Here is a 26,492-nt window from a genome sequence, read left to right on the forward strand (position 1 = left end):
TAACGCAGCATAATGCAACGCTTGACTGATTTCAAAGCTCCTTCATAATAAAGCAACTGGGAGATGTTCATGAAGGCCGCTTTCTGTACATTATTGGATAATATTGAATTAAGCCTTTTCCTTTAATTACGCCTTTATCATTTTTCCGTTTTTCCTAACCTAACTCTTTTTTCCTTATTTTCTTATTTTCCTGGTGTCTGCAGGTTTAATCAGACATTGATCAGATGTTCTGTCTGTTCAAACGGTGACGCGTCTTCTTGCGTCGGTCTGACCTTTTTGAGAAACTGTGAAAAGTGTTGTCACTATGGATTAATTCTGACATGTAATTAATTTTATTGTACACACGACTTTATGTGCTTTCCAGACACAGTCCCCTGGATACTAAAACAAACCATTACAGTTATAACACTACATCCAACTATCCGTAGTACCGTAAATCATGTTGTAGAGAGTTTTCAAAAGAGTGATAAATGTTAGTTTGCAACCAAGATGTAGACGATGAAGGGTTTCAGTCGATTGATGATTTCGTTTTATATGATTTTTTTGCACATTCCGCCAAAAAGTAAAGGTTCGTGTATAAGTTGTGTGACCAAAACATCTGATATAACCCACCTTTTAAAGCTTCGCCTACCAGTGATTATGGTTGATTTTTTTTCTCCTGTTATTTCTGGCATGATTCCAAAAGAAACCCAATCATGATGCCAGGCTTCTTTTTTATGCTTGTACATACATGGAAAAAAATCTAACCCTCAAATTAAGATTATTACAGGAACACACATACAAAAAAACTGGAGTTTATTTGGACTCATTTGAAATCATTTGGTAACCAGGAGCCATTGCATTGCAATGCAGAGTTCTAAAAATAAGTGTTCAGGAACCCTTAGAGCACATGTTTTTTTTCCCTTAACAAATACACCGGAATTAAATGAGAACGTTTGACTGTAGCACCTTTGATCTAATTTGTTTATATCATACAAGAGAGACAGAAAACACAAAATCAAGGTTCTTATTTTTCACGTGATAAAAAAATCCTGCAATAGTTCAAAACGGTGCGTAAAGCTCGCGAACCATCTCAGAGCCAGAGAGTTTAATAGAAATATATTGGCTAGATTTTTCGCCTTCCATGCTTGTTCCATTGTTTTATTGTTCCACTGTACTTGATAGGCTGAGCGATGCACTTCAATTAAAAACACATTAACTTGATGTTAAATGGAACCACAGCGGGCAGAAGACAAATGCACTTTACAGCAGGCCTTAAGAAGACGCGTCAATTCCAGCACAAGTAAAATATGACTGACAAAAAAGTGTCTAAGCATCCAAACGTGTGTCGGCGTGTTGACCGCGAAGGGAAACTACGCAGGCTCTAAATAAATGTGCAATTTCTGTTGCTGATTGTTGTATTTTCAGTCCTCAGAAATGCGTCACGCGCCACCATTTTGATTAAATACGCAGTTCTCATGTGTTCGATCTAATTTCGCTGCGTCATAGCCCCACCTGACTGTTAAAAGTAAGGAAGAATAAAGGGAAGAAAAACATAAATTTAGCTGAATGATATCGCGCTTCTTTTTTTTAATTTCCATTTTTCATTGAACAAGGTTTGGAGTAGGCCAAGACCGCGTGCTTGCGCGTGCGCGTGTGTGTGTGTGTGTGTGTGAGAGAGAGAGAGAGAGAGAGAGAGAGAGAGAGAGAGAGAGAGGGGTGGGGCTGGGAGGGGTTGCAAAATTTGTAGGAGCAGATCATTGTGTTTGCATTTTTTATGAACCTGTTTTTTCTTCTCCTTCACTTAAGAACTGTGTTTATTGTATACTCTATCACTGTGTGAGATGAGGCCACTGTAATAAAAACCATGGCTTTAAATGTCAAATCAATGTCTTCAGTATGAATACTTATATTGAAATTTAACATTAAAAAAAAATGTGAATTGTAAGATCAAATAGAAAATGATGCATTTTGACTAATATTTCATGACCCATATACTTTATATTGTCTTCAAATGAAGCTATTTTGCATGCACTGACTTCCAGTAGTTGAAGACCTATTGAAGCAACATAAACTAGCTAAGCATGCAAAAAGCAGTCAAACACAATGAATTCACACCGAGTCACGTCAGAATAACTAAGAAAGCCAGTAACTTTACTGAAATCTCTGCAAAATACAAATAGCCTTTTTCACCTCCAGCAGAGGACACTTTGACTTCATCCCATGACGTTTCCACTACATACAGCTGAATCAAGTCTCTTGAGTTACAGAGATGTGGATTTAATTTAAAAACCATCTAAGTCTCAAGTGGCGACAAAGGCCAGCTTATGCCGCTGAAAGCCACTCTAGCGCTCCACAAAACATGATTTCCAAACCTCCCTTAGTTTCAGGTTTATACAAGCTACATTTCATACTACAGACTGACTTTTTTTTGTAACATATCACGCTTAATTTTTTTTCAGAAACTATTTTTTTCAGCTTTTGAATACAACTTAAATAAACCACAAACACGGTGGAACAACAAAGAATCCCATGTGAATGTAGGGACCTGAAGCAATGGTAGAACATGGTTATTACACATGGCTGTACACTTGTATGGTCTCCCCCTTTTGACTGCAAAACATCAGCTGAGGTACTGAGCGTGTCAAGTCTGAGGTACCAACATGAAATCTATATTATAATAATGAACAATAAAGAAAATCTGATCAACAGGTGGTGAAAATAAGGTTTGAAATTTTCTCATACACAAAAAAGAAAAGAAAACAAAAATATAAAGACAAGTTCTCTGCATGTCTTTGGTTGAAATGATCGTCAGAACTGCAGAACTCTTGTCAATCATCAGGGCAGGTTGATATATCATTTCTGTCTTTCTTATGATTGTAATGCATTGCACAAGGGAAGGGAGGGGAGTGAATTGTTGTGGCTTGGCTGAAATTGAAATGTGAAACCAATTGTACATTTGAGCAAATTCTTTTATTGTCTTGTTTCAATGCTTGCAAAAACCATAAATGAATGTGAAAATAAAAGTTGAGTTTACAACACAGAAATGCCACTGGCTTTGGTTTCTCCACACTTTTCGCTGCCTGAAACATCATGTTCATTTTTTTTTCTCAACCGTTTTGTACTGAGTTTTAAAAAAAAAAGAGAGAAGAAGAACACCATTATAGAGGCTCTGCCCCTGTTTGACTACACAGACTGTTTACAGTAACAACATAGTGAACCTGCATGAAATATGCACATAGAAATATCATAACACTTAAGTGACAGCAGATACGGGAGTGGGAGGCAGAGAGATATGTGGCTAGTTTCATTGTTTTTAAAAAATAGATAATCAAAACAAGCTATTTATTTATTTCAAATAAACAAATTGTGCTTCTTTCCTACCAGCATGATCAATTCTGTCCCTGTGTGTCTGATGCTGAGCATGTGGTGAAGGACGTGGGTCCTGTTCTGAAGACTGGAACACGAGGTGACGCAAGGACCAAATTAGGTTTAAAAAAATTATCAGGGAGAATTACCCACAATGCCAATGATACCAAAATAATTTTACATGAATGCTGTTTAAGAGAAAATTGTCTAGAATGGGTATTGTGCTGTTTTGCGAAAATGCTGAACACAAGTTTGAAGATGCAGCAGATCATTGATAATGTCAAGGACTTTCTCATTAGATAATTGAATCATGATTAAGCTACAGGATGAAATGTCCAATACATACAAATGTATCTGGACTAAGGGCCAGTCATATTTCCTCATCTGTATGACAGACTTGTCCATCATGTGTCAACATTTATTCCGGAGTCGTCCCCTGTTCCAGTCTCCGGACGTCTTCCACTAACAGCTTGTTTTTTTATTGTCAGCATTCAGGACCGTCTTTCCTCTGCTACAAACCCTGGCGATGTTACCCGGCTGGTTTTTTTAAGGTTAGACTAAATACAGCCCTGAACGCCACTGTTCAGGGCTCAAATGAAACAAACCAGACAACATGTGCAACTGCACATAGAAACTCCACTAAGAAACCAACAGAAATCATTAGTATATATATTTATATATTAGAAAGCTATACACAAGCATGTTAATTTCACAGATTTTTTTTTTTAAAGATTCTTAATATTACCATTATTATATTTAATTAGAAATACACGTTTAAAAACAAACCTCTACAAAGATAAAACAGTTCAGCAAAGCATTGGATCTCAGTCTGTTTTCATGGCTTAGGACTTCAAAGCCCTGTCGATTCCCCTCTGGGCGAACTATCCATCTCTTATTAGCAAAGCTATCAAAAACACATTCTGGCTTATAGAAACTACAAAAAGCCACAAAAATGCTTTGCATTGTATTCCTTTCATATGAAAATATAAGCAAGTGTATCGTACAATTGTTTTTTTTTTCTTCATTTTTGTTTGTTTATTAACACTGAATATTAATACTAGATCCCGAGTTGTCTTGATTACGCTAACATAGCTCTCGGATCAAAGGGTGGTCCTCGCTCGGCTCTGTTCGTTCAGGGGAGCGCTAACTTCATCAAAGGTTCCACACGTCTAGCATCGGGGCCGCCTGTTTACCTGTACAATCCTTCAAATGTTGCATAATAGCTTTTTCATTTAGTGAGTAAATAAATCTTGTAATGTCTGGCAACTTTTTGAACCCCCTGCCCCTTCCCCACCCCCCCCTCAACCCTCTATTTACATAAATACGTTGAACCTGCAACATGACATCATCTAATGTTAACACACATTTTCGCAAGGGAGAACTGCAGAGAATGTTTATAGCAATGAAACTGACACTGTACACATGTATTGTCTGTCCAACTCAAGTGCTAACGTGTTTCCCATCGGACACACACACTCACTCTCATGTTAATGTTTTTTTTTTTTGTCTTTTTTGTCTCTAGTCACTGATATATCGCTGAGGCAAAGTGTAAGTACGTTTTATGAAACGGAGTACCTGACTATTTTTTTGTTTATTTGTTGATATGCATATATGCACACATATACACCCACGTGTAAAGATATATGCATACGTGATTCTTTTTAGCCACACATAATACAATTGATGCATAGTTCCCCGACAAAAATACCCCCAGATCCCGTCCCAACCGACACCCGCCCTCCCAAACCCCCATTACAACACCCCACTGGTTTATATAATGTCAATATGTATAGCACACACACACTCAGCAAACAGAAATAAAAAAAAAAAGAAATCAACATATTTTTGAAAAGGGCTGTCCCTTTTCTTTCCTTCAGCGTTAGAGAGATAAAGGAGAGGCGGTGGGGTCAGCGGTGAGTGACTCATGTTATCAAGTGAAAGAAGGAAGAGGAGGGAGTTGACTTGGGGGCATTGTAGCGCTGTGTTGTTGTCGGGGGGTGGGGGTGGGGGGGGGCTCAGGGCAACTTGGGGCACTTGCTGGGGAGAGGACGGAGTTATCATGTGGCCCATCCTTCTGACAGGCGCACCCGTTTGATGGAGGGGCTCTCGCGCTCGTCCATGGCGGGCCTGGCCAGTCCCAGAGGTGAGTGGAACTCGTTCCTGTGCTCGTCGCGGTCGCTGCCCTCGTGGGAGCTGCTACAACTGCTCAGGCTGTCGACCGGGGAGCGTCCCGAGTCCTGGCGGGACGAGGGGTTCTGGGGAGGCGGTACGCCACCGTAGCCCCCCGGTGTGTTGCTGGTGCGATCTCTAGGAGGAGAAACAGGTTCGGACTTGATGTGCAGGCTTTGAGCAGAGGGCAGGGACAGATTTGAACCCTGACATAAGTGAGAGCTAGAGCAATTTCTGTTGGAAGGAAAGGAAAGGCAAGGGGTTAAAGAGTTACAGAGCAAGAAACAAAGTGATCTTATAGTCAGTCGCACAACAAGGCATGCACACACTCATTACTTCAAAACAGGGAGGTGTCATATTTGTGCTGGACCTTGCAAGTGAAGGTTGAAAACAGAGAAGGACGTCTGGCATCTTAACAAATGAGCTTGTGAAAATTTCATCATGCATTTCACAACAACACCTCAGATTAAGCTGAGCACACTCACCCTAGCTGGCCGAGGGCTGAATGCTGCATGTTCTGAATGTGTTGCTGTTGCCACCCGCTCATCGAGCCGAGGTGAAGGGAGCTGCCGCTGTTGAAGCCGGTGAGGGAGGACAGGTCTGCACTGTTGAGGGAGTACTCTGAGTACAAACACAAAAAGAAAAGAAAGCACATTACAGGCTTGTTCACAGAAGCTCACGTTTAAGTTACAGAGAGGAGGGCCGCTCTGATAAAATGCTGCCGCGAAGTAACATGGGCATGACCTGTGCTAGTTCCTTGACAAATAGCACCCTCTGCTGTGCGACTGTTAGATTACACTTAAAAATGGGAAGGAGGATTCAAAAGCGAAGCATACACCTGACATCAGCCAAAATGTTTTTTTATGATTCATAACAAAAATTAAAATGTGATACTTTTTTTGTACTTTTATTTTGGGTATTGGAAAGAATGCTTGAAAATGTATTTAACTAAAAAAATATAAATACATATAGAATTATAAAGATGGAATATTTGTATACAAATAAATTTAATGTCGAAATATTACACTCTTCTATACACACCTGTACCATATGAAGTAGAGATGGCTGATGGGTATCCGCCCATGCCTTGTCCTGGCAGAGTGGGAGTTGCTACTGATACCACAGGGGTGGCCAATGACTGAGCAGACTGAGAGTTGTTTATTCTCTGGTTCTGTGTCAGAGGAAGAAGAGACAGAGAGAGAGGAGAGGCTTGAAAATATGAAATCAACTTCCAGACAGAACAAACAAAAGAGAAACTGCAATCAAAACCAAGAAAACTTTCTTTCATCTCTTTGTTTCACTCAACAGATGCTGGGAGAATGAATGTGATGCCAACTTCAGGGGGAAATTAATCACTTGACACACGGCACTGCTGAACTCTGCCAACCCTATCATTTACCAGCCCTTTTTTTTTTCCGAGGGCCTGCTGTCGCTATAGTAACAGCATTGGTCTCCACAGCAACACAGGGTGGCGGTGGCAAGGGAGAGGCACTACTGTAGCAGAGGGGAGGCTTCGGAAGGAAATAATGGAGGTTTGATGCTATATGAAAATCCGCTTTTTCCTGGACCTTCATAGTTACAGTCAGACAAATAAAAGCAGCCAGATGTATGTGTGCAGAGCAAGACTCATTATTCCTTTGAGAGGAAAAAGAAGCAAGAAAAGAGAGGAAGCTGAGGGAGAAAAGAGGCCAGGCTGCTGTTCCTTTAATGTGCCACTGGATGGCACTATTTACCCTCGCAAAATGTAGTGAGATGACAATGTTGGCTTGAGCAGAGTCAGCAACAATAAAGGTAAAAATACTCCAGAATCAAGACTACTTTTTTTCTAAAGTTCTGTATCTGTTAAGATCTCGAAAGTGATAGGAAAAAAAAAAAAAACGAAATGCAAATAAAGAGGTGAGACTTGAGAATTATCTCAAGACGTGTGTGATTAAAAAAAAGCCAAAATAAAACATTTGAGTTCCAGATTCTAAAGGCCGCTATGGGCAGTTTTAATCTATAAATTTGAGTGGCAATCTGACTTACCAGAAGCAGATCGACATCCTCGGACTGATGGCATTAAAAAGGGGGGAGGGTGATAAATTCAAATTAGTGAGTGTAAGTGAGAATAGTGTTGACTAGTGGATCTATAGGGATGGAGCTGCTGTAGGAGTAGGTCAACGGAAAAACAACTAATTTCAACGGAGAACTATTGTAAGTGCACTAACTCAACACACCTTATTAGAAAGATATTAAGAGTAATATTTTGGCCAACACACACACAGAGCAGTACATCAGACTTGGATTAAAATGAATATTTACAATAGTTTATGTTTAAAAAGCTGCCAAAAATGAAAAAAAAAAACTTCTCATCAACCCAAGTCTGATATAAAGAGATGAAGTAGCGGAGTTCTACAAGGAAATAAAAAAAATGACCCCCCACATAGAGGGGCGTCTACAGTAAGGACAGTGGATGGAAGAGGGAAAGTTCAGGAGATTACTCACAATGGAGGGCATGTTGTTCTTGGCACCAGGGGGGATGAGCACACGTAAGTCAGGTTTGCGGTTGTTCATGCCTAAGTTCATGGGTGGGGGGGATTTAGTCTGCATGTTCTTGTTCATGCCACCTGGAGAGACCAGCAGTCCTGGAGAGTTACGGTGGTTCCCATATCCATTTCCTGAGACAGGTGAGGAAGAAGAGAGAGAAAGGCATACATTATAATGGTTGTTCATCGGTAGATCAAACAAAGGCACAGCTGCATGTTATTAAAACTGTTGAATCTTGTAAATCAGGATTGTGTAGCCTTTTTCTTTTTTTCAGTGAGTCAAGTTGTCTTTTAAAAAGTGTTTCGTGAAAATGTAACACAAAAAGAGGTCATGCTGCTCCTGCCTTGAGGATCACCACTGTTTGCTAGGCAGTCGTACGACGCACACTCTTTCGAGCACCTCACCCTCCACCTCTGTCACTGTCAGTTAAGGTTACATGTGCCCGGCAACAGCCAGTGAATCGTATAAAAACATCTAATTATGGGTAGCAGAACCACAGAGAGGGATGGGACCCATCATTTGTCCATCAGAGCTAAACACATGTGTGGATCCTTCAGACAAAGACCCTGCCTTGGGGTTGCCACCAGATCTGCATCCCCCTCTAAGTATGGAGGGCTGACTGCAGCACCCATTTCCTCCTCAAAAACCAGCGGGGCCATATCCCAGCAGTAACATCATTAAAAAAAATGGAGTGGAGCATTCTTGCAAGCAACATAGTCTTTGTTTCTAACCCAATCCCGCAGGCTGTTTTTTCCCTTTACTTCTCCTTCCTTCTTCCAAAGGGTAGAACACAGGGCACTGTGTGGACGTTCCCACTTGAAAGACGGGCAGGAATTATACGTTAGACATAAATGAATTTCCTAATCATATACTCCGGGGGAAAATGAGTTGCAGATGTCTTCCTGGGCAATTTCCCTTGCTGATCTTTGTTTAATTTGAGAGCGAGGTTTTTGTTGTTTGGAAATGAAAAGTCTCAAAAGCTCAATTTGAACAATCTGAAGAGTAAACGACCGCTAGCGGTGAGAGAAAATGAGGCCGTCTGACAGAAAACGAGAAAAACAGTGTGTGTGACTGCTGGTGTGTGTGTGTTTGTGTGAGCCTCTGATGGCGTGTGTGATGTGTGAGCTTGTAGCAGTTGATGTTAACAAGACAGACTTTGTGCGCTTGTACATGTGCTGCATGCAATTTTATGCATATTTATAAATAAGCAGCTTTTTTTTTTTCTGTCACACTGAGTGTACATAAGCATAGTATGACTTCACAAGACAAAATGTATGACTGCTTATGCGTATGGATGCACGTGTGTGTTTTGTATTGGACCCTCTTAGTTCCAGTGTCAATCTCACATTAGCAAAAAGAGGCAGCTGCCTCTTCAGTTTTCCCGCTTTCTCATTCTCGTGTCGGCCCTTTGTGAGATTGAGTGGGTGCATGTGGAGATAGATGAATGAGACTTCACACACTCATAAAACACACACACAAACTGCATGCACACACAGTTTAGTAAATAACCCAGCAGGAAGTACATCAGTGTTTCTGTACAGATGAATAAAAAAAGAGACGGAGCTCTGCAGAGGCTTTAATATACACTTTGGTCAAGATGACACGGACTTCATCTCGGGGACGGTTAATCAGACATCTGTGTATTGCCGCCCTGTGGAGATGGCTGCCATCCAGTCAATTATCTGCTAGATGAGTATGATCATGAGTGGCAGAGGCCAGTCCTTAAGCACTTCAAAAGAAAAATCATTAGCTAATTAAGCTAATGAAGCAGGAGCTGGGACTCAAATCTTCCTATTCTGTAGCCTGATTTTCAGGACAGTGGCATTCAATATCGACATCCTTTTCATCAGCTGAAGAAATTATATCAAGAAGTTATTTTCCACTCTCCTCCTCCTCCTCCTCTAAAGCGTTTCTGCTGCATGGACGAGCTAGCGTCAACCGTTTAGAGGAAGTATCAAAATTAAACACAGCCCAGCCTGGAGTTTGCTTTGCTACAGTACAAAAGTCACAGATAGAGAACGACATCTGATCTGAGATTCAGATAAAACAGCTCTTTGCTATTTGGAGTGTATGGAGACAGCTGAGGTCAACGCTGAAGGACCACAATCTGCCTCTATAGATGCCATGGTTACAACTTCTTCGCTCTTCGTGATGCCTGTGTTTGAGAAGGCCCCCCTTAAGTGTTTGTCTCTTTCTCTCTCTCACACACACACAGGCACACACACACACACACACACACAAAAAGGAGAGGTGTGGTTACACTCGTGTACATTTTACTGTTACTGAACAAATTTCTGTGGTCTAACAGGCGCACTCCGTTCTATTCCCCATACACACACACTCTTCCGTTGCGGTTTGGCCAAATGTGTATTCAACCCTGAATTCTCCAACTGAACTAAGATGTTACCCTATGCTTACAGCTTGTACAGTTGGTGTGAGGTGCTTCCAAAGATTGAGACACACATTGTTTGATCTGCTGTTGTCAGTTGCTCTTAAGCTCTCATTTCTGTGTGATTTAGGCCGATGATGTCTTTAAGTTGTTCAGTGTGTGTTTCTCATTTCATGGATTAATTGGTGTATGATCAAAGTGTGAGGTGAGTTTCTCGTTAGTTCCTCGCAGAGTGTTGATCGGAGTGTACGTGACAGCTACATAATTGCACAAATGGAGGTGGGAGGTTTTTTTACACTCTGCGGCCTTTGTCTGAAGCTCCCTTCATCAACTCTCTTTCACACTGTCTGTATCCCTCCTCACCTTTCACTCTCTCCTACCAAGCAGAGGAGTTAACAGATTATACACATACTGTATATGAATGAGCAAAAATACACAAGTACACACTTTACACAATTATTTCTATAGAAGAGAAAAGAGGATTCAGCCTTCAGTAACATTCCCTTTTTGCACTGGACTAGGATTACTTTCAGACCACGTTTTATAAAGATTTTAACCCATGTCTGAGTTTCATGTTATGTAGCCTATATGTGCAGGATTAACCAAAAAAATCTATCTTTAAATTAACAGGCTAAATCTTAAGAATGATATCTAGATATCATTAAAACAAGGTGAATCTTAATCCAAAATCTGCAATAAATAAACACACTCAGGTTTTTTCCACATGGTTGAGATACACTTGGAGTTCAAGTATTTAAAGTCATGAAAGACCAGTTGCCAGGCAACAAACAACAAACCTCAAATCTCGCAGGGTGTTAAACTTTTTCATTTGCCATTTTCTGTCTCCCCTTGTGAAGTCTCAGTCGGAATAATGTCATAATGTCTATCAGCATATTGTGACAGACATGGAAACAATGACCTCATAGAACCATAAATTAACCTATTACAATTACACTCAAAATGTTTCTAAATATTACTGATACCTTTATTATTGTTAAACTGGAATGAGAAAAAAAAGAATCTTTTGCGGTTTTAGTATTAATAGAAACTCTTGCTGAGATGTTGATTCTTTTACAAGTTGAAAAATACATCAGATTTACCCATTTCTACAATCCATCCAAACTACTGGAGAACCACAGGTAGAGTTATTTCTACAGTGGAACCATGACATCTGACGCCAAAAGAAGATGATGTGTTTTTGTGCATGTTTTTTTCCATACACACACACAGCATTTGTATCCACAGACACACAGAGAACACCCCCCACCCCCACCCCCCATCAATCAGGCCAGGCCAAGAAAAAAACACTCATACTCAGGCCAGACAGTTACTCGTACAATCATCTTATCAAACTCCACGGTAAAGAGAAGAGGAACAATAAACTGGTCTTTGTGGTGCCACCTCACCCTGACTCACTTAAAGGAACATCATTAAAGTGGCTGACCAAGTTCGGAGAACACTTCCATCTGTGTTCCCCTGCTTCGTCTCCTTTGCACACATGCTTCCACCATCAGTGGATATTCATCACTGTGCCCCCACCGCCTGACACACCCCCCCCCCCCCCCCCCCGATGAGATTTAAGAGCGCTTTGAATGGAATCTTTTTGCTCTCACATGACTCTCTCTCTCTACATCGTGTTTTTCGCCGCTGCTGAGCGACACACAGCTCGCACAGAGCGCCTCTGTTCCTCAAGTGTGGTGACACAAAGGCTACATTTGAAGCACGCTCTGCAGCACGCCGTCGACAGAACACACGCCACAACAAACGGTCCTGTTGTGTGTGTGATGAGTGACCAGACAGAGAAACCAGGCATTGACCCCATGTGATAGAGCCCTTGAGGCCAGACGAGGCTGCCCAGCTGTGCCCCCATTGGCCCCCTACTTTCTTTCTTTTTCCATTATGCACTGTATGCTGTGGCTGTAAAATGTAACCCTTTAAATAAGAGTCCATGCCATAAACTCGGGCCTGACACATCCTCAGGGACAATTCCACAGAAACACAGAAGCTAACACATAAGATTCCTTACACATGTAGTTCAGACAAGGGTTACTCCGCTCTCCACAGGATCATTACGGCATGGTGAGCCACTCCAAACATTGGATTAATTTGATTGAAGACATATGATAGCAGTTAACTGTGCAGAGAGTTTGTATAGCAAAACAAGCTGGTCCAACTTGGAGCTATGGGTGATGTCAATTTGAATTCAAAACCCAAAGAAGACTCAGAAATAAAGATTTGGCTCATTACAAAGAGAAAATGTAACCTTAAATTTCCACTGACAGCCTGTCAGTCAGTCTGCAGCTTCAGTATAAAGGGTGATTATGTTCCGTTTCCCCCCACTTGTTCTGGCGTTTTATAGCTGAACGCAGGCAGGATGTGTCACAGCCTCAGTGCTGCGCAAACATTCCCATATGAACTCCACGACCACTAACATCAACACATCATGGACAAAATCTCCACTTGGGTTTGGGTTACTATTAGTCATGCATTTTACAGCCCCGAGTGGGTGAGTGGGTGTCATTTATGTCTATGTGTGTGTGTGGGGGTGTTTGTATGTGTGTTAGCAGACAACTGCGTGTAAGTACTGGGTTGACACTGCGCGAGAGGAGAGCATTTCTTACCAGCACTGGTGCCTGCGCCAGTGGTGAGGTCAGCACCCATGAGGCCACCTGAAAGATGAAAGAGAGAGGAGAGTGAAAGAGTGAAAACCATTAGAGGATAGACACCCACGTTACATCCACTCTGCCTCCTGTCTCTTACCTCGCTGGCCTTTTTAGAAGCTAACTCAATTTAATCACAATCCACTGTGTATGTGTTGTATGTATTGTGTACCGATACCAGAAGTAATACTGCTTCCCACTCAAACCTTTACACTTTGAAAAACTGGACACATAAAGCGGCCGTCCAAGAAAAATGACACATTATTATTTTCAAGCCATACGAGGTGGAGGAGTGGAAGGGTCTGTGCGGTTCGGTGTGGATGCTGCGAGCGCCAAAGCTCATATTTAGTTTGTGCTGGCGCTCACAGCATTCAGTTGTAATGACAGGGTGAGCGTGTGGGCAGCAGCCTTCAGACCAGAGGGACAGAAAAAGGACTTTGGACAACAATAACAAACCAACAGGCCTGATTTGCTTATGTCACCAGCACCTCAATGCCTATACATAGAGGCCAGACGTCCCATGTGTAGTCCCTCGCATTAAATCAACCAGAATGTGGGCTACAGCCTTAATAAGACATTAAATCATCCACTTGCTTTGTGCATTTCAGAGAGATGGTTTTAGATTAATCTACTGACTTTAGAAGGAATACTGCAGTTAGCTGTCATAAAAATAATTTGGTGAATTTCATGTCTGTGTCTATTTTTATTTTTGCCAATGCTATAACGGGATTCTGAGTCTTTCTCATTCATTTCTAAATTTGTTTTATCCCTGGCATTTGTTTTCTCATGTTTTACTTTTTGATAATTTTATGCTGACATTTCTGACTTCCATCATTTATAAAATCTTGAAATATTTTATCTAATGTTGCCCCATTTAGTCTAGGCATTAGCTGAACTTAGAAGGAGACACTCTGAGAGATAGGAAAGATGGACAGATGGGATAAAAGCATGTGCATGAGGGCATGTGAGGCTCCACCTGCGTTACCTGCACTGGGGGGTCTGTGAGTCACTCCGGGAGACATGCTGTTTCTCTGTAGGCCGTGGTGCGCCAGTGGCAACAGGTTGTGGTTGCCTAGGGAACCGCCGGGATGGCTGTAGATGAGATTGTTCTGGTTGCTGACAGGAATGGACACGGGCATGTCGTAGTTGGATTGGGGCACGGCCTGCAGAGAAAGAGAGGGGGGAGACACAGATATACGATTGATTAGACAAAGGAGTCAACGGAACTTGAGTAGAGAAATGGACGCCAAAACAGAAAGAAATCTGTCAGAAAAACTCCAAGGAAGTAAAACAAATAAAAAATCTAGATGATCTCCAGTGTTACTCTAGATTTAGTCATAACAGAGAAGAATAAAAGGCAGAGACAGACAATATAGATACATTGACAACAAACACGTCTTGCAGAGAAGGATAGAAAGAGAACTAACAAACTAACAAAACAAGACAGTATGGATGATGAAAGGGAGCACTCCATACAAAGGAAAGGGAAAGCTGCGAAAAAAAACTAATCTCAGGGTGATTAATGTGTCTTGGCAAAACTTTGGCATTCCAACTTGATCTAGTATAAGTTGGTTGCTTAAAATGATTCTGTAAGGACTCCATTTTTACCTCTGAAATGTTAGGATTTGTGTCATTGTGCAGCAGAGGGTTGACCTGATGTGGTCTCTGCATTTAAATTCCCTGAGCTGCATTCCTGGTTGACTAGGTTTACTGGTAAGAAAGCCAACAGCATCCCGCTGTTCTTAACGAGCTATAGATAATTCAGTCTGTCTTCACTTGCTAAAAAAAATGAGATCCCTCAGACTTTTTTCAAAAGTTGCTTCAAGACTGGAGAGCTAAACGCAATAAGGAATGATTTTTTGGAGCTAGTCTATAATGTGTTTTTAAGCAGTAGACTCCCATTAGTCAGCAATCTCCCCAGGAACACGTGAAGAGGTTAGCCTGCAGGCCCCAGGCGTCTAGTTCTGTCATGTTTATTGTGTCACTTGGCTGATGGGCTTAACCTTGGGAGTGCCCTGGAAGTGGTTGATCCTGCATGTTAGCTTAAGGAAGTAGAAAATAGAGCCCTAAATTACTGCCATGTGTCCCAGGGACTGCACGAGGGAGATCATCAGCCCTGGTGTACGTGGATGTGGTATATGTTTCTTAACAGTTTTACGTCTTTTTTTCCATCTTCTCCCCTTTGTTAATGTCCTTATTGCAGGCCAAATATTATTTTAAAGTACAATGACGGTTACTTATACCATATTTCATTGAAGGGCTTTTGCACATTTTGCTTTTACTGCAACTTTACACAGGAGTGGGCTAGCCAAAAACGATGGATGCTTTCTTTTTCAACCAGTGAGGGGCTGTCTATGGTTTTCCCTTTTTCTGCAATTTCTTCATCTCAGATTCCTTGTTGGGAGTCTTTGTACCTCATGACCTCTCTGTGCAGTTTTTTCTAATAGTGGGGGAGGTATCTGTGTGTGTTTTTTTTTATTGCATGTACGTTCACTCAATTACTGGGTGTGAGGGCCCCGTCTGTGAGCTGTCCTTTAACTGGTGCCATCCTTCCTGTTTTCACTCATCTTCCTCCTCTGCCTCTCCCCACACACAGTCCCCTGCAATCCAGAGGCCCAGTGCTGGCAGCCACCCTGACCACACACTGAACTGCCACTTGTTGTGTGCATACCCCCTTACCCCAACCCCCCCAGCTCCAATCCCAAACTCACTCCACCCCAGCTCACAAACCCTTGCCTTGCTTCTAACCACATCTCCCCTCTCTGCTCCACACGGCTTAGACACCACTGTTCTTCTCTGAATTATCTACCATGGAATTATCTTTTTCTAAAGAGCACTAACCACTCTAATATGGTGCTTTCTGAATAAAGAGCAGGCTTAGATTACATAGAAAGCTGCCTCTCTTTTGTGGTTTCTGGGTACTTCTGTGAAATTAACACTGAAATGTAAAAATCTATCATTTTGCATATCTAAAAATATTTATGTCCATTAACAAAGATGCTGCTTTAATGACGCTTAAGCAAGTAAGTTAACTTGGGTATAGTATTTAAGTTGTTTTTTTCAAATGTCTTCTATACTGTTTCATCACCACATGGTCTGTCCTTCTTGTTGCGGGCACATGAGCTCTGTGTTTTTCTGCAGGAAAAAGGAAAAGCACATGCAGACCGCAGCTCCCTCGAGAGCCAGAGAAAGGCATTATGGGTAACGGGTTCAAGGAGAGAACCTGGTAAGGTTAAAAATTTGTCAAGAGAGAAAGTCTGCAATTACTGTAGATATACAGTTCTGTTAAATTAGAGGACCATTCCTCAGCTGTAATCAGGTCAAATCAAAGGAGTTTAAGCAACAATATAATTTTGCTCTTGTTTTACTTTCACTCTCATTTTGTGTATTTAGTCTACAGGCAAACACTAGTGGTTAGCTGGGTTAGCTCAACAGTTACAGGCCAGTCAGCGTGTTGTTAGCCTGTAGCACAGTGTCAACCCAGTACTTACAGGTATCTTATGGGTTTTAATCATGTGATCAAACTCCTCATTAATCTGTTTGTATTTCTCCTCAGTGCGTGGGGTAAGGATGAGAGCAGACTCGAGCTCCGGGCTCTCGCTGCCTTTGTTCTCCTTCTTGTTCAACGCCTGCCAGGTCCCAACAACCACAGAGACGGACGAATGGAGACACAGACGAAGGGATGGAGAGACGGGCGGGTGGTAGGAACAGATGACGAAAAACAAGGAGACAAGGACGTAGTGACAGGGAGAAAAAAAGGGGAAAGAGAGGAAAGAAAGGTAAGAGGAAGGCTCGGGGAATAATGAGAGGTACTTACACACAGTCTCTGTCTGCTGATCATCAGATCAATGTCCTCGTTTATTTTCCTGTACTTGTCCTCGGACTCGGGGCTGTGGCCTACCGAGTCATCTGCGTCGGGGTCTGGGCTGTCACAGCCGTTTAGGCCCTTCTTTCTCAACGTCTGCAAACAGAGCAGTTACACAAACAATTGAAGGGCTTTCGGGATGTTAACTAGGTGAAAAGACAGATGTTGATGACTGTGAGGGGACACTTTTTTTTCAGAATAAATCCTGCAAAAGACAAGTCCAATTAGACAGCGTTTGGAAAGCCATTTAGAGATGACTTCACAAAAGACTATCACCATTTTATTTGGAGATTTTCAGTACTTTCGCTATTCATTTTTATGTCTGAGCAATCATTTCTGCAAGAGTTCTTGAACTTTCCAATGATTCATTTTGGCAGGCTCCATTCTGACCTCCTTCAACTCGGGGTGAAACAAGGATACACTGACGTCTTCCTGAACAAGTACACATATACATATAAACATTCAAGATGGCACAGAGGATCTGATCGCATCCAATAATGAGACATAACAAATGATCAAACTCTTGACCAGATGACAAATCCTGGGACCTTGAAACCTCATAATTAGGCAGGAAGGGGAAAAAGTCATAAAAGTAAAACATATTCCACAACTATAATCATTTGTTGGTCATAAGATCGAGCTTAAACACAGGGGAGGAGTTCATGACTGTGGTGTATCTGCTATTTAAATGTGGCAGTTTCTGTTTTGGCCACCTGATGGCCACCTGCCCCCGTAAGAGTGGCCAGAAAACAGCAGACTCTCCGCTCGCTCTCCACTCCCTCTGAGCGGCAGAGACACACAAAGAGAGCTGCCCGTGTCCTTCCTTAGATATTGTTGACAACCATAACAACAGGGATAAGTTTCAGAGCACATTACTGTGTGTGATAGCACCGGGTATGTTTGCTTGAGCAAGCAGGCACGTAGCGCGAGGTGCTGTGTTCGTTTGCCTCGGAAAGTGAGAGACAAAGACAGAGCCGGAGAGAAGAAAAGTACAGTAGCTGACAGTTAGAGATCTCATCAAAGCCCTCCCCACAACACCCAGCCGCCCCCCACTCCCCCCCCCCCCTCCTTCCCTCTCTCTCCTCCTGGCTTTAATAAAGGGAGATTAGTCTACAGGAGGAATATCACGGGCCTGCTCCTGTCTGTGCAGTCGTCGCTTCACACTGCGCTCTCCTACTTTCATCTGAAGCTCCATATCAGACAGACGTAATTAAATTTACTTTAGTACAGCCTGTATTTGATGCTGATCAAGTGTGTGTCTCTCTTTTCTCTGCCTCTCTCTTTCTGCGTCTCCGAATATGTTGTAGTGTGTGTGTGTGTGTGTTTTTGTGTGTGTGTGTCTGCTGGTGTGAGTGTGTGTGTGTGGGAGGGGAAAGAGGGGAATGAGTCTGTGTTTGTGTGTGCATGTGTGGGTGTGTATGAGTGGGTGTTAGCGTCAAGAAAAAAAAGAGAGAGAGAGAGAGAGAGAGAGACCGAGCAGGAGAAAAGGAGGAAGATAGATGCTAAGATAAGTTAATCTCAGTGAACTTCTTCCTCTCATTTTTGTTTTTTTTTTCTCCGTCAGTACTCGCTCACGGAAGCTAGCTCCTCCATCACAACCAGCAGCAGGAGTGACAGGGAGCGATCTGCCTGCTTAGAAAACAAATAACAATCCAGTCATCTCTCATGTCAGCACAACAAAGGGCTGTTTTGAGTGTGGTTTTAGTGAACTTAGAGGGCTCCTTTTGTGTGTGTGATAACTGTTTGATTCCTGAGGCGTCTCGTGGCGAGGCAGCTACTGTAAGCGTGTCAACATTCACTGGCTCTCCTCCTCTTTCTCGCTGAATCCTCACTTGGCCTCCCAGAGTGGAAATCTGGAATTCTGAATTTGAAAGCTTCTCTCACATCTTTGACAGTCTTCAGGAAATCACACCAAACAAATCAACAGCAGCGATGCAGGAGATCTGACTTCTAACAGACCTGCAGTGAATCAGGCACTCTTGCGCGATCTGAGGTGGATGAGTCAAGAGAACAAAGGGGTTGCAGAGGTTTAGCATGCTGTCTTTTTTTGGCAAAGGCGTGAGATGTAAAAACTTTCTTTCTGCTGTTTCTTTTGTGGAGTTTCATTCCGGCCTTGGCGATGCATCATATCGAGCTGACAAGCGCTGAACTGCTGGCCTTTTTCTGTTCACAGGAGAATGCATGCAAGAAAAAACAAGTTTTCTTCCTACTTTGCACGGATTTCTACCACCTACCGCAAGCAGCTCACTCACTTCCATTCTGGGAAATGGAGAGCAAGGGCTGGGGTAAAGGTGACACCCATATGGGGTAACTAAGCTGGTGGTCCAGCAGGGGGGGTTGGGCTGTGGTTGCATCGGGTGTTGATGAAGTTCAGGGAGCCTGGGTGTTACATGACTTCGAAGCATGTGGCCCAGGCTTAGCGTCCCAACAGGGCTCAGCACATCTAGGGCGCGGTACAAGGGCGGTATGCTGCTCATCCCAGTTATGCCCACCTGTTTACAGACTTCACACCTGTTGCCAAAGGCTGACACACAACCCAACAACCAATCAGAGCCCTTGGAGCACTTATACAGCCATAGAAGGACCTCTGTGTCCTACCATTCTGTGCCCCCCGGATCTCATCATCCTTTAAATGTCCCCCTTCTCTAATAGCCCATTGCTTCATCTGTGCCCTGAATATGTATTTCTGTTCCGCCTGCTGCTCCAAACAAGGCTTTACGGCTGTTACTTAGTGACATCAACACTATACAAGACATATGAGAGATGTATACATTTCAGATTTGACTGAAAGAATAGTGATCATGAAGGAGGAACGGCAACAGTTTTTATTATTTGAAGGAAAGAGAAGTTTGAGTAAGAAGAGCTGCCATGGAAATAGAGTCTTTGGGGAATATGATAATATTCTGAGGATTAAACAGAAACTTTGGTGCGGCTCACTAGTGCAATGAATTTTATGCACATAACATCTGCCCAAATTATTATTCCTATATTAAAATTCAATTCAATTTATCAAGTTTCTCGGGTCTTCAGATACTGCAAAGAAATACTAATTATTTTGCTCTCTCACTGTGGCTGCTGGCATGGAGCATCATTTAAGTTTAAAGCCATTTTATTGTACTTAAAAATGTGTCATTTTTATTATACATTTTTAATGATTTTTGTAGCGTTTTTGAAATATTTTAGAATACGAACCAAACAAAGACTGCAGTTTAACACAAGTGAAAAAAAAACTAAATGTGGACATACTGCGAAGCGAGAAAACCAGGAACTCTCAGGAGGGAACGATTAATGGAGAAATGGAGTGGAGGACAAGAACAGCGCTAAAGCTACAAGCTACAACAATGTGAACAGTTGACTTTACAAGCTGCAGGAAATGTGAGAGGGACGAAGGAGAAAAAGTATCAGATACAGAGAGGAAAGGCTCCAATAAACGCTGTGTATGCTAGCTTGGCTCTGTGTCTTTCTCTGTGGCCCCTTTGGAGGCTTGCTCCTAATTAAACTCCTTCTTCATGATGCTCCCTCATGACTCGACTTGTCACAGGGCCTGTATGAAGCAGGCGCAGCATAGACACGGCGTCCTACATACTTAGACACCCGTCTCATCGGTACCCTTCAGCTCTTCACCCTCAGATAGGCTGGCCTAGACTAGGACGAAATAACCTGGGTAAGATGAATGTTAAAGGAATGTTGAGTGAGGTCGACCTGGACCTAAACTGATTCACTTTGGCTTCATGTTAGTGCATTCTGTCAAAGATATTCATTTTCTGATGTTCTTACTGTTGGAAAAAAAAAAAGTCTAAGCTTTTCTCCGTTCATAGTTGGGGTATCGGTGTTAACTTTATGTAGCTGTTGTGAAAAAAACAGTGGAGGGTATTTGGGTGTGAATTCAGAGTGGCCCCAGGGGGTCTACGAGAGACAGCTGACGCCTGCCCAGAGCTCCTGCCATACCAGGATCCGTCTGCTCGGCATTCTGCCACCCTGCTCACCCTCTCTACCCCTCTATCTGTCTTCATGCCCCCATCCCTCCATCTCAGTCTGCTGCTAGGTCTGTCTCCGTCTCCATACCTCTTCCCCACATTTTCTGCAATAATCCCATGTCTCGACAGAAGCCGAGTCCACACATTGTTGGCGTGACGGGTACGTCTTTATTTTTGATAGACTCTGACCAATCTTCATGGCCAACCATTCCCTTCTGCAGTTATTTTGGCACTGGCTAAAGGCTACGACACATTCAATATTGTGTTTATGGCCATTGGCGACAGCCAGGCCAGTAAATGTTTCTCAATGTCTTCAACCCAATGGCTAACAGCGACAGAGCAAAACCTCTTCTACAAAAACAGCCAGTTTATAAAGAGCCTTTTATATCTTTGCCAACACTGCACGGTCTTCAGAATACACAAACTATTGTAAGCAAAACCAAGACTTATGAAAGAAGATAGTATAGTACCACAGAACAAAAGTGCTACCCAATAAATTCAGCCGTTTATGGTTTCTAGTATTTTGCAACAGTGGATGGAAAACAATTTGCTGACAGAAGAGCACAATATCAAAACATTTGTAACTGTGACACTTTAGGTTCATCATGCTTGCTGTGCTATTAAAATAAAATATATTCTCACTGGATTTAACAGCTTTTTCTCGCGAGGTTCAAGCTTCTTTATTGCCTCAACAACAAGTACAAGGAGATCACAATTAATTTACCTACATCCGCAAGCAGGTCCTTGGTCTACGCTGACACAATGTTAATATGATAGATTCAATCTATCAGATATACTGTTTGAGACACAACAAGACGCAAGTTGTGCAGACCTGCCGTCAGAATGTGTGGAGAACTGTGTAGACTGAGTGTGACCATAACGTGCACATGACAGACTTTTCAGGAACCGATTTAGGACCCAAAGTGAATTAGAATTGAATTTAAAAGGTTTTCCAAATCTTCCTTTATCTGTTTTTGCTTATCTTTACTCTAGGTGTGAGGCAGGGAGGAGAAATCACAAAATATCTAGGTGGTCGTGAAGTGAACCCGATGTGGATTAAGACCCCCCCAGCAGGCAACATGAGTGGGGCAATAGTATGTTTGAGATGTGCTCTCGTTCTCCTCATTTCTACTCTCTTTATGCCTGTCTGGCTCTCTCATATTTGCTCTCGTTTTTGTCTCTCCCCCCTCACTCTCTCCGTCTCTCTCGCTCACTCTTTCTTTCTCTCTGCTTTTCCGAGTGGAGGGAACATCAGAGGGATCAGGCTGGCTTAGCTTATTGGAAGCAGATGGCAGACCAAAGGCAAGAAGGCCACAGTTTCATGAAGCGTGGTTTGAACATGCCAGGACCATGTCGAGGGGCATGCCCATGGAAGAGGGCTGCATGGTGCGTGTTTGAGTGTGTGTCTGTGTTTGTAGGTTACCAATCGAAAGAAATGGGTCCCCAAATCACTCATCATCTGTGCGTCCCCGTGCACTGGTTGAAAACGATTGCATCAATGACTTTTCAATGATTTGGTTGGCTTTGAAGCCCCTCACTCATGGTGCCCCGCTGCACTATAATCAAGAATCAAAGGCTTGCATCTGGGATCCATCATCCCTGGGCAAAGTGGTCGTGTGTTCAGTAATAACGCCGGCTAAATTTGTAATTACTAGCTGTCTAAGGATTACTAGATTTATTTAAGATTAAAAAGCGGAAGGGAAAGTTGGGAAAAAAAAATACAGAAAAGTGTTTAGAGAAAGCAGAGGGACAAAAGCAAGACACAAAGGGTGTCATGTGCGACAAGGTTCCCCCAGATTTCTGCAAACATTGTGATAATGCATGTGCTAAAATCACCATTAAGAAGAGCAGGCTGCAGACGAGAGCCCACAGACCGACAGTGTTAGCTAGCCAGGACGCAGCACAATACCAGATGGTGCAGTGTTTCCCATATGGAATAGACAAACACTAAGCACATGTCAGAATCCAACACTGTTTGCTACAGCAGTATCCCGGCCCCGGGAACAAAGTGGTCATTCAGACTAGTCACTACACTGTATAATTACCCAGATAGACATTATGAGACACAATGCCAGCTCAGTGAAACTGAATAAAGAGGGCACTTCTGTCTACACCCTCAACCTTCCCATCTTTCATCCTGTCTACACTCTGGTTGCATAATATGGCTCTATTCAAATAAGAGGAATAAGAATGTGTCTATATGTGTGTCTGATTTAACCTACGAAACAATTCGACAAGGATAAATAATGTGTGGAAAATATTCTTATACTGTACTTGCTTTCTACACTGTTAAACCATGAGAGCAGTACATTCAATGTCACACATGTCTGAATTTTGAAATTCTCAATAAAGCCCTTTGTTATTATCTGATCATTAACTTGAAAAATACAATGTAACAGATAGAACAAAATATCTCCACTTCTCTTAGGATGGCAAAACTTCAAGTCCTTCTCCAACCATCCTCTATTCCTTCTCCATCCCCTCACCAACCGTCACTTATCGTCTTTTGTCTCTCTGTCTCTTATCGCGTGGTGCCACAGCAGGAAAAGGGACCCCGAGGGAGGCCTCGAGTAACAATGACCAGCCGGTTGACCTCTATACTGTGACCTTGAGTTTCCACACCCTGTCCAAAGCAGCAGCCACCATGGCAGGGAAGGAGGGGAGGGGGTGGAGGCCAGGGGGGTGGGGAAGCTCCAGGCAGGGCAGGGAATGCCATCTATAAAAATAGCTCTTCATTATTCTGTATTTTCCACAAATAGTTCAAAAAGAACAAGGCATCATTTCATCTTAATGGCTAGCGTGAATTGTTCTAGGCTGTGTAGTGGAAAAGTCTCGCCTTTTTGGCCTCAGAAGTGGCCTGCCTTTTTCACCGCTCCACACCACAGGGACCACATATTGGCACATTTCAAACAAGTCTATTTTTGAAACCTTCTTTTTGTTGTTGTGGGAGTACCTCAGACTTCCGCTTCAGCATATTGACCTTAAAAAACACCTCTGACTGAGATCCAAGTGCTACTTAGTTTCTCGTCTGAGGTTCTGCTTTTCTGGGCAGCGGGTGTCTGATGTGGAATAAAATGCTCAGCCTTCAGATCATGTACATTATCTGTCATCTTGCGTTTAGGCTCTCTTAAAAAGTGGAAGCGGCGTATAGTCTATAAAATAGGAACTCAGTAAACTCGTTCCCTTTATGTCTGAGGCTGGCGCCTGAGACAGATGTGTGCCAGTCTAAAGCCTAAAGCAGACAATGTTGAGCTCAATCAGGAGAATAAATTGCTTGTGTGTCACTTGTATTGACTTCTATTCAATTGAGAAAAATGATTTAACTTCTCCGAAACGTATTTCTTGTAAAAAAAAAAAAGAGAAGAAGCCTCTGTTTGGTAAAGTTTATAGGCTGAGGAGAAAAATCAGATTTAATAATCAAATCCGTTATTCGAAAGATCAAATGTTTACGTGCAATGCAGGGTTTCAAACCGTTGGTCTTGTGCATGTGGCCGCCGAGGGCAACTCCTCGGGGCGATCCACAGAAACAGAGAGAGAGAGAGAGAGAGAGAGGGAGGCTGAATGAATAGCCTGACACTTCGCTTACTCACTGCTCTGTTACAAAAACAACAACCACCCACCCTGTTTCAAACAAAACGAGGGGAGGGGGTGAAGAGAGAGAGAGAGAGGGAGAGAGAGATTCCAGACCTATTCTTCTTCTCTCTCCCAGCAAGGACCGACCGCCAGCAAGGCAACTATTTTTAGCCTCACCACATGCTATTTTTAGACCACTTTTGGACGCATTTATTTAAAAAAAAAAAAAAAAGTACATCAAATACAAGCATGTGATGCTGATGCGTGTTTTGGGGCAGGAGTCTTATTTTGACCATCTTACAAAACTAGTTTTTATGTGGAGAGTTGAGTTGCCAATAACATGGTACTGTGAAGGAAAAGTGGAGACATATATGAAAAAAAATGATAACTAGGTTTTGTGGAGTGCTTTTTTTTCCTACCAACCTTTTCTATGCACACAGAGGAAAAAAAATAATACAGGAAGGTTCAAGTAAGATCCAAATATGACAGCCAGGAAAAAGAGACGGACAAAGGAAAGGGCTTTTTTGGTGGAATTCATGAAACTGTCAAATCAGAGACAATCCACGGTTATAAAAAATGTAGTAGCTTCTTTAGCTCTGACTTGAAGAGACAACTTTACAATTGTTTTAACCTGTAAAGTTGCCACAAATGTACCAACTCCTCAACATGTATCCTATTTATCAACCCAATATACCAGCTGACATCTTGTTTTCCTTATTTTGTTTATTACTAAGATGTGCTGGAGGCTGTTTCCTGACTGTCATCAGAGTCTTTGTTATAACAAACTGCTGCACCTCTTACCTTGCCAATGTCACAGGGTTAATTTACTTAGCGAGTTAAAGCAGCTTCTCCCTTAAATCCTCATCTCACCAGGAAAAACAAGCCAATCTCTTGGCCACTAGTGAACACTGAAGCACTGTGATCGCCGTGCCAAACCCCACCCCTTTGCCTCAGTCCCATGCTGCACCACATGTACCTTTAAAACCTCCCAAATGACTCCACTCAAAATCAATGTGTACATCTGTAATACAGGAGATGGGCTAGCACTTTCTTATTTCTCTTGGAAGCTGACACATGTCCAAGTCGCAGAGGAGAAATTAGCGAGAGCATTGAAGCCGTAGTGATTATATAGTGTTTGAGAAGCCATGAGAAGAAGTCATTCAGAGAGCTGCTCAACACAGAAAACTCCTTAAGGCTAATGTTCTCCATTGCTGTTTAGAAACCAAATAAGCACACAGAATAGCTCACTTGCTGGAAAATATTTTCACAAGAGTGAGGCAGAACATGAGCACACTGGCACTTCAGAGAGGGAGATCACATGTCCTGTTGACTATGAGAAATCAGAGAAAAATGTGTTTGATTTATAAATAAGGGATTTTTTTGGTGAATGGCCTCAAATCAGACAAGTTACACTCTGTAGTTTTTATAATATGAGGAAAATCCGGTTTTATGGATCACAGAAACAAAAATTGTGCAAAGCAACACAGTGGAACGTAATTTTTTTTGCCCTCTCACAGACATAACTGCCTTATGTTTCTTCTTTTCCACCCATCTCCACCCCCCTCACTTCCTCTCCCTCCCCCCCATCCAGTGGACAGTCACTGGGCTGAAATCACACCTGTGCTTCTCACACATCTCGGCACACGGGTGAAACATACGCAGGGTGAAACATGGTGAGGGAGCTTTGCTGAATCTCATTAGCGAAGCGGGTAGTCATTAACAGAATGACCTTTGGAAATAATTACCAGCCTTCCTCCCTTCCATTCCTCTTCCCCTCCCTCCCTCTCTTCTCATCCCTCGCACTCATCCATCCCTCTGCCCCCCCCCCCCCCCCCCCCCATTCAATAGTTACTTCTAGGTGAGGACAGATAGAGAGAAAGGAGAAAAGGAACAAGTCGAGGAAAGGGTGGGGAGGCAGAGCCCTGCTGCTGCTGTTTAAGATTACAGGGTGAGCTGAACTTTCAGATTAGGTTAATCTGTTGGAA

The 26,492-nt window shown here is 42.5% G+C and overlaps 1 protein-coding gene across 6 annotated transcripts in view; it reads right to left on the reverse strand.

The window, feature by feature from the left end:
- Positions 1-2,106: 2,106 nt before the first annotated feature.
- The window catches only part of mef2cb (myocyte enhancer factor 2cb), a 71,462-nt gene continuing 47,076 nt past the window's right edge, over positions 2,107-26,492 (reverse strand). For 2 of the 6 annotated variants that reach the window (XM_061037919.1, XM_061037920.1), the window contains 8 exons: positions 16,910-17,053; positions 14,078-14,255; positions 13,054-13,101; positions 8,002-8,174; positions 7,543-7,566; positions 6,559-6,688; positions 6,003-6,138; positions 2,107-5,751 (listed from right to left, as the gene is read on the reverse strand). In XM_061037919.1, coding sequence (XP_060893902.1) covers positions 5,406-5,751; positions 6,003-6,138; positions 6,559-6,688; positions 7,543-7,566; positions 8,002-8,174; positions 13,054-13,101; positions 14,078-14,255; positions 16,910-17,053 — 1,179 coding nt within the window. In that variant the 3' untranslated portion in view covers positions 2,107-5,405. Of the gene's footprint in view, positions 5,752-6,002; positions 6,139-6,558; positions 6,689-7,542; positions 7,567-8,001; positions 8,175-13,053; positions 13,102-14,077; positions 14,256-16,583; positions 16,722-16,909; positions 17,054-26,492 lie in introns of all 6 variants that reach the window. The other 4 variants (XM_061037921.1, XM_061037923.1, XM_061037922.1 and 1 more) reach the window with 4 other exon arrangements.

This window comes from Labrus mixtus, chromosome 5, assembly GCF_963584025.1.
Source record: "Labrus mixtus chromosome 5, fLabMix1.1, whole genome shotgun sequence".
Taxonomy (NCBI): Eukaryota; Metazoa; Chordata; class Actinopteri; order Labriformes; family Labridae; genus Labrus; species Labrus mixtus.